The sequence below is a fragment of the Trichechus manatus genome, unplaced genomic scaffold (assembly GCF_000243295.1).
Source record: "Trichechus manatus latirostris isolate Lorelei unplaced genomic scaffold, TriManLat1.0 scaffold00056, whole genome shotgun sequence".
NCBI lineage: Eukaryota > Metazoa > Chordata > Mammalia > Sirenia > Trichechidae > Trichechus > Trichechus manatus.
Genome location: NW_004443992.1, coordinates 14,367,822 through 14,387,362, shown reverse-complemented (window position 1 = coordinate 14,387,362; position 19,541 = coordinate 14,367,822). Strand labels below are relative to the sequence as shown.

General features: G+C 38.0%; 1 protein-coding gene across 1 annotated transcript in view; it reads right to left on the bottom strand.

The window, feature by feature from the left end:
• The window catches only part of CPO (carboxypeptidase O), a 35,404-nt gene extending 18,726 nt beyond the window's left edge, over window positions 1-16,678 (bottom strand). Inside the window, exons 1-3 of the mRNA XM_012556049.2 lie at window positions 16,611-16,678; window positions 7,217-7,304; window positions 5,065-5,166 (exon numbers count right to left, since the gene is read on the bottom strand). Of these exons, the coding sequence (XP_012411503.1) occupies window positions 5,065-5,166; window positions 7,217-7,304; window positions 16,611-16,678 (258 nt within the window). The remainder of the gene's footprint in view (window positions 1-5,064; window positions 5,167-7,216; window positions 7,305-16,610) is intronic.
• Window positions 16,679-19,541: the final 2,863 nt, after the last annotated feature.

Genomic DNA, 19,541 nt, shown 5'->3' with positions numbered 1-19,541 from the left:
AAAAAACCAACAACCAACATCATTCTCAATGGAGAGAGGCTGAAAGCATTCTCCCTAAGAACAGGAACAAGACAAAGATGCCCATTATCACCATTCCTATTTATCATTGTGCTGGAAGTCCTAGCTAGAGCAATAAGGCAATAAAAAGAAATAAAGGGCATCCAAATTAGAAAGGAAGAAGTAAAATTATCCCTATTCGCAGATGATATGATAGTATACATACAGAACCTCAAAGATTCCACAAGAAAACTACTGGAACTAATAGAAAGATTCAGCAGAGTAGTAGGATGCAAGATAAACGTACAAAAATCAGTTGGATTCCTATACACTAACAAAGAGAACTAGAAAAGGAAACCGAGAAAACAATACCATTTATGATAACCCCTAAAAAGATAAAATACTTAGGAATAAATCTAACCAGGAACATAAAAGACTTATACAAAGAAAACTACAAAACACTATTACAAGAAACCAAAAGGGACCTACATAAATGGAAAAACACACCACGCTCATGGATATAGGAAGACTAAACACGGTGAAAATGTCAATTCTACCCAAAGCGATCTACAGATACAATGCAATCCTGATCCAAATAACAACAGCACTCTTTAATGAGATAAGAAAACTAATCAGCAACTTTATATAGAAAGGAAAGAGGACCCAGGTAAGCAAAGCATTACTGAACAAAAGGAATAAAGTAGGAAGCCTCACAACACCCAGTCTCAGAACCTACTATACAGCTATAGTAGTCAAACAGCCTGGTACTGGTACGACAGACACATAGGCCAATGGAACAGGATCGAGAACCCAGAAGAAAATCCATCCGTCTATGGTCAGCTGTTCTTTGACAAAGGACCAAAATCCATAAATGGGGAAAAGACAGACTTTTTAACAAATGGTGCTGGCCAAACTGGATGTCCATCTGTAAAAAAAATGAAGCAGGACCCACACATCACACTATACACAAAAACTAACTCAAAATGGATCAAAGACCTAAATATAAAACCTAAAATGATAAAGATCATCGAAGAAAAAGTAAGGATAACACTAAGGGTGCTAATACATGGCATAAATTCAATACAAACCATAACTAACAATGCACAAATACCAGAAGATAAATTAGGTAACTGGGAGCTCCGAAAAATTAAACACTTATGCTCATCAAAAGACTTCACCAAAACAGTAAAAAGACAACCTACAGACTGGGAAAAAAAATTTGGCTATGACATATCAGACAAGAGACTAATCTCTCAAATCTATAGAATACTTCAACACCTCAATAACAAAAAGACAAATAATCCAATTTAAAATGGGCAAAGGATATGAAGAGACCCTTTACCAAAGAAGACATTCAGGCAGCTAACAGACACATGAGGAAATGCTCGCGATCATTAGCCATTAGAGAAATGCAAATCAGTGCTACAGTGAGATACCAACTCACCCCGACATTACTGGCACTAATTAAAAAAACAGAAAATAACAAATGTTGGAGAGGTTTTGGGGAGACTGGAACTCTTATGCACTGCTGGTGGGAATGTAAAATGATACAACCACTATGGAAAACAGTATGACACCTCCTTAAAAAGCTAGAAATAGAAATATCATACCATCCAACAATCTTAGGAATATTCCTAGAGAAATAAGAGCTGTCACACAAATAGACATATGCACACCTATGTTCATTGCAGCATTATTCACAATAGCAAAAAGATGGAAACAACCTAAGTGTCCTGTCATGGATTGAATTATGTCCTCCAAAAATGTGTGTATCAATTTGGCTGGGCCATGATTACCAGTATTGTGTGGTTGTTCTCCATTTTGTGATTGTAATTTTACATTAAAGAGGATTAGGGTGGCATTTAACACCACCCTTACCCAGGTCACATCCCTGATCCAATGTTCAGGGAGTTTCCCTGGGGTGTGGGCTGCACCAACTTTTATCTCTTAAGAGTTAGAAAGGAAAGGGAAGCGAGCAGAGAGAGGGCAACTCATACCACCAAAAAAGCAGTACCAGGAGCAGAGCATGTCCTTTGGACCCAGGGTTCCTGTGCAGAGAAGCTCCTAGTCTGGGGAAACGTTGATGAGAAGGCCAACAGAGAGAGAAAGCCTTCCCCTGGAGATGACGTGCAGAATTTGGACTTTTAGGCTACTTTACTGTGAAGAAATAAATTTGTCTTTGTTAAAGCCATCCACTCATGGTATTTCTGTTAGAGCAGCACTACATGACTAAGACGTGCCCCTTAACAGATGACTAAGACATGCCCCTTAACAAATTATGGTATGTACACACAACGGAATACTACCCAACAATAAAGAACCATGATGAATCTGTGAAACATCTCACATCATAGATGAATCTGGAGGGTATTATGCTGAGTGAAATAAATCAATCACAAAAGGACAAATATTGTATGAGACCACTATTATAAAAACCCAAGAAAAGGTTCACACACAGAAAAAAAACAATCTTTGATGTTTACCAGGGAGGGGAGGGGTGGGGAGGATAAATCACTAACTAGATGATAGACAAGTGTTGACTTTGGTGAAAGGAAAGACGACACACAATACAGGGGAAGTCATTACAACTTGACCAAGGCAAAGCCATAGAAGTTTCTTAGATCATCCAAACACCTTGAGGGACCAAGTTACTGGGGCTGAGGGCTGAGACCATGGTCTTGGGGGACATCTAGGTCAATGGGCATAACATAGTTCATAAAGAAAATCTTCTACCTTCTACTTTGGTGAGTATGATCTGGTGTCTTAAAAGCTTGCAAGAGGTCATCGAAGATATATCTATTGGTCCCGTCACATTTGGAGCAAAGGAGAATGAAGAAAACCAAAGACACAAGGAAAATATCGGTCCACAGGACTAATGGACCACATGAACCACAGCCTCCACAAGCCTGAGTCCAGAAGAAATAGGTAGTGCCTGGCTACCACCACCAATCGCTCTAAACAGGGATCACAATAGAGGGTTCCAGACAGAGCAGGAGAAAAATGTAGAACAAAATTTAAATTCATAAAAAATGACCAGATTTACTGGTCTGACAGAGACTAGAGGAACCCCCGAGACTATAGTCTCTGGACACCCTGCTAACTCAGAACTGAAACCATTCCTGAAGCCCGCTTTTCAGCCAAAGAATAGACAGGCCTATAAAACAACAACACACGTAAGGAATGTTCTTCTTAGTTCAGTCAAGTATAGGAGACCAAATGGGCAGCACCTGCCCAAAGCAAAGACAAGCAGGCAGGAAGGGACAGGAAACCCGGACAAATTGATGCAGGAAACCAAGAATGTAAAAGGAAAGCGGGAGAATGCTGACATATTATGGGGGTTGCAACCGATGTTGCAAAACAATTTGTATATAAATTTTTGAATGAGAAACTAATTTGCGTGTAAACTTTCATCTAAAACACAATAAAATTAAAGAAAACAAAAATCACCTAGAGGAGAGCTAGTTAAAACCAGGGCTTCGAACCACTTCTTTCTAGTTTGAACCCATTTTAACATGATCCCCAGGTCATTCTTATGCTGGGGACCTTGTTAAAATGTAGATTCTGATCCAGTATATCTGGGTTGGAAATGCAAATTCTCAGCAGGGGGTAGAACTGGAAGGAATTGGTTTGAAGCCCTGGTGCAGTGCTTGTCAAACCTGGCTACACATTAGGATCACCTGGAGAGCTTTCAAAGCATACTGTTGCTTGAGCCCCATCCCAGGCCAATTAACTCAGGATCTCTGTGGGAGGGGCCAGGTGTCACTATTTCTTGGCACTTCCCCAAATTATTTTAATGTATACCCAGGACTGAAAATCACTGGTGCAGAATTGGGAGCCCAGAAGTCCTGGCCCTGTGGAAGAGTGGATATTTGGCACCAAACACTTTTCTACATGTCACTTGCAAAAGGGGTAGGGGAGCCTTGAGATCTGGTTACTACCCCGGCTCTGCTACTAGCTAGCTGTGTGACCTCACGTAAGTCGTTTCACTTCTCTAGGCCTTTGTACCTCAACCATAGAATGAAGGAGCTAGATGATCTGTGGTTTTCAGACATTTTTATGGAAAAATCCTGTTTTAAAAACAAACAACAGTTTACAAAAAACTCAAAATACAGATGAACAGTGAACAGTCTCTGGATGAGGCACGAGTGAGGATTTTCCACTTACCCACCCCCTTTACTCCCATCCCTGAAGGAGAACACAGGCATTTACAGAGGACAAGTGGAAAACCAACAACTAGAATGTCTACATTCCTGTCCAGCCAAGGTCCACCATTCTAAGTTCCTCAGTCTTGGTGGGGACAAGGGAGGGACAGCATGAGAAAGAAATGAGCTCTCCACTTCCTGGCCTTACTATTTTTAATTTCTAGCCCCATGGTCCCACCCATGCATCTTAAATTCTCTTTACCCCCTGAACTTGATTCTACCCAGATGATTAAGCCTTAAGCATATACATATTTTAAATTCTAAAATTTTAAACTTTGGGGTGGAAAAATGTCTTTCTGTATTACTTCTCTTAACCTTTTCCACATTTTTTACTAGAGCTCTGTTATGTGTTGAATTGTGTCTCCAAAAAAGATATGTTGAAGTCCTAACTGCCAGTACCTGTGAATGTGACCTTGTTTGGAAATAGGGTCTTTGAAGATGTTATCAATTAAGATAACGTGAGGTCATTCTGGAGGAGATGTGTCCTAATCCAGTATAATTAGTGTCCTTATAAAAGAGGAGAAAAGACACAGAGATAGACAGAGAGGAAAGAATGGTGAATTAGGACGGAAGTAAAGATTGCAGCTACAAACAAAGAAACCCATGGGGCTACCAGAAGCTGGGAAAGATAAGAAAGGCTCTCTACCTGGAGCCTTCAGAATGAGCATGGCCCTGCTGACATACTGAATTTGAACTTCCAGCCTCTAGAACTGTGAGACAATATATTTCTGATGTTTTACGCCATCTAGCTTGGGATATTTTATCATGGCAGCCCTAGGAAATTAATACAAGCAACCAAATAGTAAACAAATATTCTTGGATTGGGAGGGAAAGATCCACCCAGTCAGGCAACCTTCTCACTCACCTTCAAATAATTCATGGGCCTCGTCTCATAGGTCAGTCCTAGGAAATGCTGTGTCACCACATCCTTGTACTTCTCACTTATCTGGCTCATCCACTGATAGATCTGAAACAGCCAGGGAGGACTGTGGGTAAAATCATTTGTTGCTCTCAGTTTAAGATAACTGCTTCTTTCAGTAAAATGTTGAACCCTGTACTCTGCTCTGAATTATAACATCTGTGTGGTAAACAAAATAGAAAACTAAATCAGTGGATTATTACCCTCCTTGTTTTCCTTTAAAGATCTACTCTGCCACCACATCTTAGGATATCCTGTTGACCTGATTTAACAATTTCAATAAGCCACTGAAAACACTTCAGAAACATTGTACACCAGCACAGCTTTCAAAATGGCCACCAGATTTAGCTTCCATGAGGCACCCAATCATGCCAGAAATTTCAGTTCAGGCTCATTTTGCAGGATCTTCTACAGTCTTTACGGATCTCACAATATGCTTTGCTAATAATGTTCATGGTTCCAAGATTAGAGAAGAGCTGGGTATGCCCTTCATAGAACATGCCAACAGAAATTTCTAAATGAAGCCCTAATTTATCATTTTAACTCAGCTGAGTAGACCTGAATAGACGCTGATTCAATTACAAGTTTTACACCATGGCTAGAAATGAAGGGTCTTACACTGTAGGCTGTAAGTCAGTAACTTGGGGTTCTGTAAGGGTGAATGAAATAAAAGAATTCACAGCCTTAAGAAATATTAAGACAGAGTCATCAGCATGTATAGGATATTCCGTACATTTAGTATTTATAGTTGAAGTCTCTGAATGATAATAAACCAAAACCAATAGTTATGGTAAATAATAAACATTAATAGGGAACAATAGTTTAGTATTTCAAAACTTTTGCATCTTCTTTGACATTCATCTTAGCATGGGGTATCCATATATAAAATTCATTATCATAACATAATATATAGGGTATTTTCAATTCAGTTCTGTCAACTGATGAGATTCATAACTCAGCACATGGGTATCATGTGTGCTTCTGTGATGGAACTGGGTCAAATGTAGGTGACCTACGTCCTGGGAAAGTTGCAAATACCAGGGAGCAGCAGTAGGAGCTATTTGTTTATTACTTAACCAGTAACAGTAGGTGTTTTATGTACTTCATTTACCTCTCACAACCATGCTGCAACACAGGCACTACTATCCCTGTTTCAAGATAAGAAAACTGGGGATCAAAGAGGTTAAATGTCTCAGTCAAGGTCATACAGCAAGCCAAGTGGTCCCACTAGGTATGAACCCATCTCTAATACAAGAGCCTAAGCTCCCTACAGGCCATACTGGACCTTGATCAAAATTAAGGAATCTTTGGTACTTCGGGGTAATTGTTGCAGAAGAAAGTTTAATTTTTTTCTTATAGTTTTTGAAAAAAAGTCTGGAAAAATATTAATATATTCCCTAATGCTGAGAGTATAAGTTAGTAAAGCCTATTTGGAGGACAACTTGTCCATTTATAATACAAGATTAAAATGAGCATCTCCTTTAACCCAGCAATTTTATTTTTAGAAATCTATACCTGAAAAATATTTGCATAAGAATGTCTGTATATATATTCATATATACACATACATATGCATATATGAGCTAATTTTGCACAGTATCCATTTTTAAACAGCACCAAACAATAGCAACGCAAATATTTCTTTGAAAAAATTTTCCCCTCTTAAGAATTGCTGCCTGTGTCCCTTGCATCCTACAAGAAATGCTTCGTTTTCAGCTAAATATGATTCATTCAGAAAGCTTCTCCACCCTACTTCCCACACCTGTACACACACCGACCCTACCCTGCTTAAACCTTCTCGGAACTTGATAAACAAAAGTAAAGGTTAATTCTGGTCGTGGTCATACTAGCAAAACTGGCTCTTTGGGGTGTTCTTTTCCTCTTTTTTCCTTCTGTTGTTGTTAATTTACTTTTTTATTTCATATCACCAGGTTTTGTAGCTTCAATGGTGGCGGGGATGTGCAGGCATATTTGGGAATCCCTTGAACTCAGTGCACAGGCCAATCTGAACCCCATTTGAGCCTCTAGTCCTTGAACATTAACCGTGAACCATCCCTCCCCCACCCTAAAGTAGATGGTGACACCTCCCCATGCTCACCTCCTCAATGGGGTGGTATTTGCTATAGTTATAGGTCTCTAGGCTCCTCCAGGGACTCCCTGTCTTGTCCACAACCTCAGCTGGGGATCTGCAAAGGAAGAAAGTAAGACAAAAGCAGTGAAGAAACCAGTTATCTCCGGGGATGGCTGGTTGATGGAGAAGATAGTAGAAAGCAGTGTGCACAGGGTTTGTAGGGCAAAGGCCAGTGTTGAAGTCTTGGCTCTGCCCACTTACTAATCGTAAGACCTTGGGCAAACCATTGAGCCACTTGGAGCTGCAGTTTCATCTGTAAGGTGAGAACAATCATTCCAACCTCACAGAGAAGCTTGGATATTTCCACATGACGTTGTAGATAAAAATCCTTCAAAATTTGCAAAAGAAACGATAGCTAAGCTTTAGTAAGCTGAAACTTATTATGAGTCAGGCACCGTTCATTTACTTCTCTCCAAACACCTGTGATAGGTACTCTTCTTATTCCCATTTCAGTGTTGTAGAAACTGAGTCATAGTAAAAGCGTTATTGGGATTTAAACTCTGGCAGGTTTGCTTTGAGTTGGAATCGACTGCACGGCAACGAGTAACAGTCATCGTCTGACTGAAAGGAGCCCTGGTGGTGCAATAGTTAAGTGCTCAGCTGCTAATTGAAAGGTTGGTGGTTCGAACCCACCCACTCAGTTGCTCTGTGGAAGAAAGACCCGGTTATCTGCTCCTGTAAAAATTACAGCCTAGAAAACCCTAGGTGGCAGTTCTACTCTGTCACATGGGGTAACTATCAGTCGACATCAACTGGACAGCACCTGACAACAACAACGACAGTCTGACTGAAGATCCTGCAGTTTTAACCACGGTACTGGTAAAATGATAAGGACTAATGTTTATGCAATGGTTTATCTTTTAACAAACAGTTTAATAAAAACTATTCAGTGCCTTTTCTACGGGAGATATCTCACTAGGACTTAACAGAACACATTCATGTACATGAAATCACTTTAGACTCATTACAACCCTGTGAAGTGTTATTATTCATGTTTTACAAATGAGGAGACTGAGTCCCAGAGAAATTAAGTAACTTGAAAAAAGTTGTTCAGCTAGTAAGTCACACAGCACTCATATCTCCAGCCACACAAACATTAGGTGCATGTTTTAGTTCCTTAGCTGAAAGTCTTTCTTTAAGCAAGAAATGAGGTTATATTTTCATTATGAGAGCACAGTAACTGATAGTTCATTTACTTAACAAGTATTTATTGAGTGAATACTATGTCAAAGGCCCTAGGGTACGAGATTTTGGGGATACTGGGGTGCCAGCTTTTGGTCAATCTAGTGACCCTGCATTGAAAGGAAATGTGCTAGAGATCTAATTAGTAGCTAATGTTTCAAAGTTGGGAGTCATTGGAAGTACTTTTTCAGGACTGTAATGGTGGTGCAGTGGTTAAGTGCCGGACTGCTAACCGAAAGATCTGTGGCAGTCTGCTCCCATGAAGATTACAGCCTTGGAAACCCTATGGGGCAGTTCTGCTCTGACCTATAGGGTTGCTGGGATTCCAAATCGACTCAATGGAAATGAGTTTGGTTTTGAATAATTATTTCAATGATTTAATTCTATTTTCCCACATTTCCCCCCCTAAACATTCATGGTATGGTGTCTGCCCTTTCTCTAGGCCTTCATTTCCTTATCTGTAAAATAGGAAGAATAATAATACCTTCGCAAAGAAGTTTTACGAGAATGGCCAAACCATGTTAAACAATAAGCACAATTTCTACAGATAGTCAATGCTTAATAAATGTTAAAACAGAGTAGTTCAAAGCAAAGCAAAGAAAAAGCCCTATTTAGCTGCATTGAAATTGAAAATAAAAATTGTACAGAGACTAATTTAGCCATTCAACTGGTGTTATCCTCAAACAATGCCAAACTACAAAATGCCTTGATGGAATTAATTAGAACTTAAGTTACATTCCTAATACCTACGTAACTCTAATAACTGGACTGACTAAATTTCAATTTTTTTTACCTGCTTCATTTAGCACCATGTACCACAATTAACTACTCTAATGGAAATCAGTTTCTCTACACAATCCTACTACTTTATCACTTGGAGGTACATTTATTATTGTTGTTACTCATATTAATAACAATAATAATTTGAATTTAACAGAGCTCTTTTCCTCAAAATTGTGAATGTTTTATTACACGTTGAATGAATTTTTTGTTATTTAACTCGTCCAAATAAAAACCTCATGAGATGGGATTCTCTAAATGATTAGTTAAAACAATGAAAATAAATTTTAGAAGAAGATTAAAAGAAATAAATGTTATTAAAATTGTAATCGTTGAGGAGCAATACATTTCTCCATGTTATTCAGGGATTCATTTCTAATATTTTCCATTCACTGAATTTTTTTAATAAGCAAGAGTGCTTCAGAATGAGCAATATCAATATAAAAATATATCTTGGTACAAGTAATATATTGAGTCTGATTGCTTTACGGAAGATATATTATCATTTTGTAAAGAAAATACATACACCCCCTAGTGTGTTTACAGTTATAAAAATTCAATCTACCTATAAGCTTTCAGAAGCACATTTCATGTCTTTATCAACTAATCAGCAAAAATATATATTTTATAATAATAAATTAGTCCTTACCAAGTGTTGTATAATTGGTGCTGGTCTAAGCGTTTTATATTATTATTTTATTTAACCCATTCGACAACCGAATGGGTAAGTACTCTTACCACTCTATGCAAAAGTAGTATTTGGTAGTAGTAATAGAAAAATAGATTTCTTTCTGATGGAGTTTCAAATCTGTTTAAGAGAATGAGACATGAACACACAAGATGGAAAACAGCCGTTAAATAACAAGGCATGAGGTATGATGAGCTAGTGCCTGATTAACTGCCAAGTAAATGGTGCACTGTGCAATGAGAGGGAGGGAGAACTCTGAACTCAAAAACAGCCAATAAGAATAGCCAACATTTTACTAGCAAATATGTATGCCAGGCAATGTTCTAAGGATGTACTTTATATATAGTAACTCATTTAATCCTAACAACCACCTTTAAAATAAATACTATCATCCCACTTTTATTTCTATTTCCTGGAAGCTTTCTTGCATAGGTTAAAATACATTTTGTTACCTTGTGGTGTGATGGATCACATTTGTGTGTGGCCTTTCTAGCCATGGTCTCGTAACTCCCACCCCAAGTGACTGGGCAGGACTGTGTGATAGGGTAACTGTAGTCCACCAAGGGGACTGGTCAGTTTTGCCATCCTGCTGTGCTTGAAATAAGCCACCCCAGAGGCAGGAAAGAGAGAATACCACCACCACCAAGGAAGAAGAGCCAGCATGTCCTTTGGACCCGGAATCCCTGTGCTGAGAAGCTCCTGGAAGCAGGAGATCTAGAGAGAGTGTGAGCTATAACCCTGAAAACGGTGAGAAGCGGTGGCAGGAGAGACCTGGCAGGAGAGACCCAGCAGCTCTCACAGAGAGAGAAAGCTGAGTGCATTTGGGCAGAGGCCTAGGGCCAGGGAGAGATGTGCCTGTGAGCATGGCTGGGAAGAGGCTCTCCTGATGGAAGAACTGTATCCTTGAGTATTCCTGAGCCTGAATTGTAACTGTTACTTCCCTAATAAATTCCATAATCATGAGTATAGTCTGTGAGTTCTGTGTGGCCATTGCAATGAATTACTGAACCCAGCAGAGAAGTAGAGAGTGCTGCTGTGGGAGGGACAGAGGTGTCAGAGTTGGTGAAGACAGCAGAGACAGGAAGCATATCTGGCCTCTGCCTCATAGGAATGAGCCTTGGGCTGTTCTTGATTCTTCTTCCCCCTTGTGAAGTTAGAGAAGGTCAGACACTGCCCCCATGCCGTTTTTACATACACTCTAGAAAATAAGTATGAGATATTTATTAGTCCATTTTTTAAAATTATCTACCTCTGATTTGAACTACCTGGGTGGTGCAAATGGTTAAGCACTTGGCTACTAACTAAAAGGTTGGTGTTTTGCGTTCACCCAGAGGTACCTCAGAAGAAAGGCCTGATGATCTACTTCCAAAAGATTACAGCCACTGAAAACCCTATGCAGCACAGTTTTACTCTGACACACATGGGTTCGCTATGAGTCAGAATCAACTCCACGGCAACTGATTTGGCTTTTGGTTTGATTTCGACTACAAAGGGGACAAAATAAGTATCAGTATTATAAGTTATCACTAGAAAATAATTTTAAAGCTTTTTCAAAACGGAGAGAAGAGATGAAGTTATGTAAATGAAAAGGGTCTCTCTACAACCCTCCCTTCTCCCTCGTTCCCCCTGCTGGCTATTCTGTCAGTATGTCCTGCTAGGAAATGAGATCCTTGGAACTGCTTTTGTAATAGTGTTAGGAACAGAAATGGTGGCTGCTCAGAGTGACTCTCTTCCTTCCCTCAGATAGTTTAGAAAATGTTTGGGTTTTTCCTTATCACAGTTATCTAGTCAGTGGGGTAGGCAAGTGATACACTAGTCTGCAAGGCTAGCCACCTGGTGAATTCCTGTTTCAATTGAGTTGGCATCCCCTGGCAATTTCACAATATATTAAAAAAAAAACAAAACATTGCCTTGGAGCCAATTCTGACTCATAGTAACCCTATAGGACAGAGTAGAACTCCCCCATAGGGTTTCCAAGGCTGTAAATCTTTACAGAAGCAGACTGCCACATCTTTCTCCCCGGGGTTCAAACCATCGACCTTCCAGTTAGCAGCAGAGTGATTTACCACTGTGCCACCAGGGCTCCTCATTAAACAGTATAGAGGGGAATGAAAATACAAAATAACTGGACACACTCAGTACCAACATCTGACTTTCCCCCAGCCAAGGTCCACAAAATGTGCGAGTATTTTGCCTCCTAAGCCCAGGGTTGATCATATTTGTAATTGGCAGCAGATTTTCAAGCTACCTCTAAGACCTTAGTGTCAGGGGTTCTCTTTGAATTTTCTCTTGTGATGATCAGTTTCCAAGCAGGCAGGAAATAATCGGGTCCATGGAATATGCAAAAAAGGGAATGGGCTAGGGATTGCAGTGAAAGCCCCTGATGTTAAAAGCGCTTATCCTTTTTACGTGAAACTAAAACACAATGCTTAAACCTCTGAAACTCAAATACTTGATTCAAGTGAATGCTTAATCTGTATACTTAGAAAAGGCCATTCCCTGTTTCTAGGCAATTTCTGGGGGCTGCATTATACTTGCAGAGAGGGAAGGAAAGAGCTGGCTAATCCCCAAATTACTACCAGTCTCATCTCACCAATCAAATGAAAAGGTTATTGTACTTTGTGTATTCTTTTTGAACAGGGACTCATAAAATGTTTAACAGAGAAAATGATCCTTTAGGGCACATTTATTAACAAATCCTGCAGATCAACGGTTGTCTGGTAGAATTTTGACTAGAATGTATAAAGAGGCAAAAATCTAATGACGATTGCAGTAAATTCTGTATTTTAAACAGTGAAGAAACAGTTACATGACAATTTCATGATAGTAATGTACGATGGATTTTTTTTTTCTGTGTACAAAATTAGCATATGCTTGTACTAGAAAAGTTTAGGAAGTACAGAGGGGAGAAAAAGTAGGAGAATAAGAAGAGAAAGAAGGAATAATCCTCAATAATCCTACCTCTCTGAGTCAACCGCTGTTGATATTTTGGCATATTTCCTTCCACTCTTTTATCCATGCAAGTTTTTTTTCTTAAATATAGTGCTGATTATATCTATACATAAGTTTATATTCACTCCTTTGTGTTCTGTATTCTATCAGAGGCATTTCCTCAAACCAGTGAAAACTCTTTGTAAACATTATTTTTAATGACTGCATAATATTTGGTTAAAATCTGTTGCTGTCGAGTCAATGCCAACTCACAGTGACCCTATAGGACAGGGTAGAACTGGCCCATAGCGTTTCCAAGGAGCAGCTGGTGGATTTGAACTGCTAACCTTCTGTTTAGCAGCCGAGCTCTTAACCACTGCATCACCAGGGCTCCTAATATTTGACAATAAGCATATATTATACAGCATCATTTATTTAAATACTGAATATTAAAGCTAGTCCCCTTTTTGATTTTTTTCTGCTGTTAGAAATAATTCTTGAGCTAATAATTTTTTGCATAAATCTTTGCCGTTGTTTTGAATTATTTCCTTGAGCTATATTTCAGGAAGAAGAATTAGTAAATCAAAGAGGATGAAAAGATTCAAGTCATTTGATTCATATTGCTAAATCCCTAATGATTACACAGATTTACACTTATAGTGTATACGGTATATAAGAGAGAGACTACACCCTTAAACGCTCAAGAGAAAAAAATGCTTCTAATCTTTGTTCATTTTAGATTTTCCATCATCATTATGTACCATAATGAACAAAAAGTATCCAAAATTGCAGCTAACCTATGCTTTGAGTTGGTAAGAGTGATATAAAATTAGCATAATTTTATATCAGTAATTAATAATGAAAATGAAAACAGCCAATAAAGACAAAGAGATTTTAAATGTTTTCCTTAAGTGCAGTCATGAGGAGCGTCCAATGGATGCCGTCTCATTGAGCCCCCTGCCTGAGCCAAATCATAATTTAACCTTGGCCTGGCCATCATTTTTTCAAATAAAAGTTTTATGCATGTTCATAGTAGAATATTTGGAAAATGAAGAAGAGTTGAGTTAAAGGGAAAAATCACCAACCAAAGATAACTGTCAGTATTTTGGAATATATTTTTATATATTTTCTCTTCTATGTATTTTGTTATTTTATATTCTGCTTTATTCCTTTAGCATATAAACAATTTCCAATGCTTTTAAAAACTTTTCATGACCATTATTCTAATGGACGAATACTATCCAATTGCAATAAATCACATATCATCTACATAGCTGATGCGCTAATATTGCACATTTAGGTTATATCAAAATATTATAATATTTAATATATTTATATTATAAATAAGGCTGCATCTCAGTGTATAAAACTCTCTTCATACTTTATTATCTCAATATAACTTACCAGAAGCACGGATATTAGGTCAGAGATTATGAAAGTTTTATGACTCTTGATTTTTTTTAAAGCAGCTTTTTTTTCTCCCCCTGAACAAAGTCCTGTGAAATACTCAAGAGTCTTTATCTCTAATTTATGGATAAAGAACCTCAGAAAGGAAGATGAATGCGGTATCTACATGAAACCAAGTAAACTAATGGAAAAACAAAAAATAAATGCCTAAAACGGTTATTGGCATTACATAGATCCTGGACTCTATATCTGAAAATCAGACTTCCTATGAAAATCTCTGGGTAGTACAAAAGGTTAATTCTCTCAGCTGCTAACCAAAAGGTTAGAGGTTCAAGTCCACCCAGATATGCCTGGAAAGAAAGGCCTAGAAATCTACTTCTGAAAAATCAGTCATTGAAACTCTATGGAGTGCAATTCCATTCTGATACACATTGGCTTGTCATAAATTGGAATTGACCAGACAGCAACTGTCTTAGATATCTAGAGCTATTATAATAGAAATACCACCAATGGATGACTTTAACAAAGATAAATTTATTTTCTCACAGTTCAGGAGGATAAAAGTCCAAATCCAGGGTGCCAGCTCCCAGGGAAGGCTTTTTCTCTCTCTGTCAGTGCTAAGGGCAGGTCCTTGTCATAAATCTTCCCCTGGTCTAGAACCTTCTCAGCATAGGGACCTTGGGTCCAAACAACGTGCTCTGCTCCCAGCCCTTCTTTCTTGGTAGTATGAGATCCCTCTCCTCTCTGCTTGATTCTCTCTTTTATATCGCAAAAGAGATTGACTCAAGATACAACCTAATCCTATAGTTTGAGTCCTGCCTCATTAACATAACTGCCTCTAATCCTGCCTCATTAACATCATAGAGTTTAGGATTTACAACACATAGGATAATCATATCAGATCACAAAATGGTGGACAACCACACAATACTGGGAATCATGGCCTAGCCAAGTTGACCCACATTTTGGGGGGACACAATTCAATTCATAACATCAACCAGTTGGCAACTGATTTGGTTTATGAAGCTAAGGGACTAGCTGAGAGCATACAGTTAGTTAGGGGCAAAAATTGGAGTGGATTTCTTTGTTCTGTAAGAGCAAATTCATTGTTTGTCTCTTTAACTATGAAACAAAAGAGAAAACACTGATTATAACCACATGTGCTTCATAAGATAAAACGTGCAAAATAACAAGTTCTGTATGAACAATAAAAATTATCTTTTATATGGCAACTACACATACACACACATACACGCAAGCACACACACACGTAGTTTAATATATATTAGATATTAAGAGAAATTATGATACATTAAGAATAAAGGCCACAAAAATGGGCAAATGACATGAACAGACAACTCATAAAATAATAAAATGAGTAATAAACAATACAAAATATTTAACCTTATTAAACATCAACAAAATGCAAATTAACTCAATAGTGAATATTTTTCACTTGTCAAATTGACAAACATTTAAAAAGCACTTTCATACACTGTTGGAAGAAGTGTAAACTGATACAACCTTTCTAGAGAGAAATTTGGCAATGTATAGCAAGATCCTTAAATTTTTCTCAGCTTGTGACCCAGTGATTCCTCTTCCTTTAATTTATGTGATAAATATACATAATGTAATATATATAACAGTATAGTCATATAAATAATAATTATACTATTATTTATAAGATATGCAAAAAGAATTTACGTAGCTTGTTGCTCATCATAGCATTATTTGTAAAAGTAGAATTCAACTAACTGTCCCATATGGTAACAATGATGGAATGTTATTAGTGATTGCAATATGTTTTACATGAATTATGAATGCCATAGAAAAATTTCTACAATATAATCTAACTGAAAAATTCCAGCAATCGTACTATATACATAATGATTTATTTATCTATTTATCTATCAAAAACATTAACAGTAATTATCTTCAGGTGAAGCTTTTTTAAATATTTAAATATTATGATTATTAAACATTTTCTTATTAATATTTCTTTGAATACTTCTATAGGTGATTCTTAATAATTAAAATAATGTTCTTTACCAATTGAGAAACTATGAAAATAAGAGATATAGAATTTTTATTATAATTTTCTTTCCTCAGGCATAAAACATGACTTACCTATATGCATTGATGTTTGTCAGACATTTTACTATAAAATGTTTGTTATTTATTCATTTATCCAAACATTACTAGAGTATTTATCAGAGCAATTTTTAATGATAAAACTTCAGCTATCTTTATTATTTCAAGATGGTGTGTATGGGTAGGAAGGAGGGAGAATTCAGTTGCAGTGATGTTGTGAAAAGCTTTCCATTTAGACAAATAAATCACAACGGTCAGCCCCTTTATCCATTTCACACTCACCCATCATACCCAAGCCCCCCAGGAACCAGCATTCCCAGGAGGTAAAGAGTCCCAAGCAGTGACTTCATTCTTCAGCAGAGAGAGCTAGAAAACCCTGGGTCTCTCCTGTGCAGGCCAGTGAATGGAATGTCTCTGACAAGGCATCGAGGGCGTGGCTCCTACAACCAAGATAAGATAAGTCAGTTAGGGGATACCTCAGCAGAAGCAGACTTGATCAGTTGCTTCATTAACTCCATCATGTCCTCAACGTAGCTCTTTTAACAATGAAAAACTTTACTGCCTGATTTTCCAGTTCTTTCCTGAAACCAAATTTACACCAACTCTTGACTCTATCAGCTCCAGAGAGAAATTTCTCCCATATGTAAATTTCCCTCCAAGTACTTCTAAGAATCCCTATCCTGTACTGAGAAGCCAACCACTCCACTGTTCCCCCTACGCTGTTCTGCTGGGCACAACAGGTGGTGCATCTGCTGGTTTGTATACAGGACATGGTTGTTATTCTGAATCTCTACCCTTCTTCGTAATCAAAAGCTATGTTCTGGGTCAAATGCCTTCTCTTGTTCTGATGAACCATATAACCAGTTTCTCAGAACAAACTCAGTGTCTTAGTTTCTTGGTGCTGCTGTAACAAAAACACCACAAAATGGGTGGCTTTAAAGAACAGAAATTTATTTTCTCACAGTTCAAGAAACTAGAAATCCAAATTCAGGACATCGGCTCTAGAGGAAGGTCCTTCTTTGTCTCTTTCAGCTTCTAGTAGCTGCTGGCAATCCTTGGTATTCCTGGACTCGTAGATGCATCTGCCTCCATCTTCACATGGTGTCTGTCTTCCCCCTGTGCGTGCCTCTCTGTGTCTGTTCTCCCTTTTTGTAAGACATCACTCGGAAAGGGATTAGGTTTAGAATCTGCCCTATTTTGGTATGACCTCATTAACATGATTAAAGAAAACTTCTATTTTCAAGCAGGGTCATATTTACAGGTATAGGGGTTAGGACTTCCACATATACTTTGGCAATGAATATAAAGTATGGAGGAAATAGAGAACTCAAGAACAACCCCTAGATTTTGGGGCCAGTAAATGGAGTGAATAATGGTGCAATTTTATGAGACGGGAAAAATTGTGGGAGGAGTAGGTTAGAGAGGATGAAAAGTCAGGATTTCTGTCTGACTCTCATAAATTTGAGTTGCTGATTATATAATATACATCCAGGGGAATCAACAAGAATAGACAGTGGCTACGGCAGGCTGGAGCTCATGCGGAAGAGAAATGTACACATTTGTGACTTATCAGCATGAAGTAGATGATGTTTAAAGCTATATAGCTGGAGGGGTTTACTTAGGGTGTAAGTATAGACAGAGAAGAGAAGAACAAAGATTGAGCCCTGGTAGATCTAACATTTAGAGGTCTTGGTAGAAGAGAAAACTTCAACAAGGCAAATTGAAACAGAATATGTAGTGACGTAGATGTAAAACTGGAAGAGCAGGGTGTCCCAGAAGCCAAGGGAGAAAAGCATTTCAAGAAGCTGGGAGTTACCAACTGGGTCGAATGTTGTCAAGAAGTAGAGTCAAATGAGGTCTGAGAACTGACAATGGTGTCCAGGTGGATAGAGACTCCTGGTGACCTTGAAAAGAGCAACTTAAGCACTTACATGGTAGGGACAAAATTCTAACTGGATTTGGTTAAAAAAGGAAAGAAGTGAGAAAATGGAAGCAATGAGTATAGAAAGCTCAATCAGCATGGCTTGCCTAAGACAATAGAACCTTAAAGGAATCTGCATTGCCATCATGTTCCATCATCCCCTTTGGATATCATTAATTCAGAAATCTTGAATTTGAATTTTGATGATGTTCAGAACAGGGGAATAAAATACCACATCTATGACACTCTTCCCCTCACCCAAGTGCATAAGATAATGGGGCAACCACCTAGATAGCCCTAACTTGGGAGCAAGAGTTTTAATGGAGCTTGAATTTGCTATATGAGTTCCACCAAGAAGGAATGAGACATGGGAGCTGAGAGTGTCTTCTTTCCATTCTCCTGCTAATTACAATGGGACCAAGATGAGCTCAGGACAGAGGGATGCATGGGTAGTCTAAATAAAAAGAAAGATTACCATAGGCTTTTTTTTAAAAAACAGATCTGTTATTCCATGCAGTTATTTTGAAGCAAACAAACTCTTCAAAAGTAAAAGTAAAAAATATATGAAAGTGTACAGTCAAATAATATACACAAATTGTTAGTAGAAACCTGCAAATAATTTTTAAAACGTGGGAACATTTGGCATAACTACACAAGGTTTTGCTAATGGTCACTGATAATTGGATTTTCCTCCAATCCGCATGTCCAATTTCACTATAGTATGCAGTCTCCTGCCAACCCCACTGGCCAAAGATGATATCTCTGCAACCTTATGGAATGCAAGTAGTAACCTAGAGCACTCAAGGCCAATGAACTGGAACCATGGGTTCCTCACTAACAAGGGTGAATTATCATCACATCTTTCCTGGTGATTAGATTATTCCTTATCATCGTGCTTTATAGCTTTCTAGTTAGTCATCTCAGCACAATTTATTCACAATAATACAGGGTTTTTTTTTTTTTATTATTATGGCTGCTTTATAGTTTCTATAGCAGTAAAATTTATTCTCAACTTTATTATTACAATATTCAACTACTAATGAATTTTTATTTTTATTTCAGTGTGTTTTAAAGCCATAACAATAAAATTCACTCCCCAAAATATTACTGCAAGTTTTATGTTCTTTAAACTACTTGATAGAATGCCCGCAAGCACATGTCGTTCTTTAAACCACATGAGAGAAGGCCTGTCAAAACATAAACATATTTTTGGGGAAAAAATGGGAATTGGTTCCTGTTATGGTGAGGCCTAAGTTCTTTGATAGAGTAAGTAGTGGGATGAAAGAAATGAA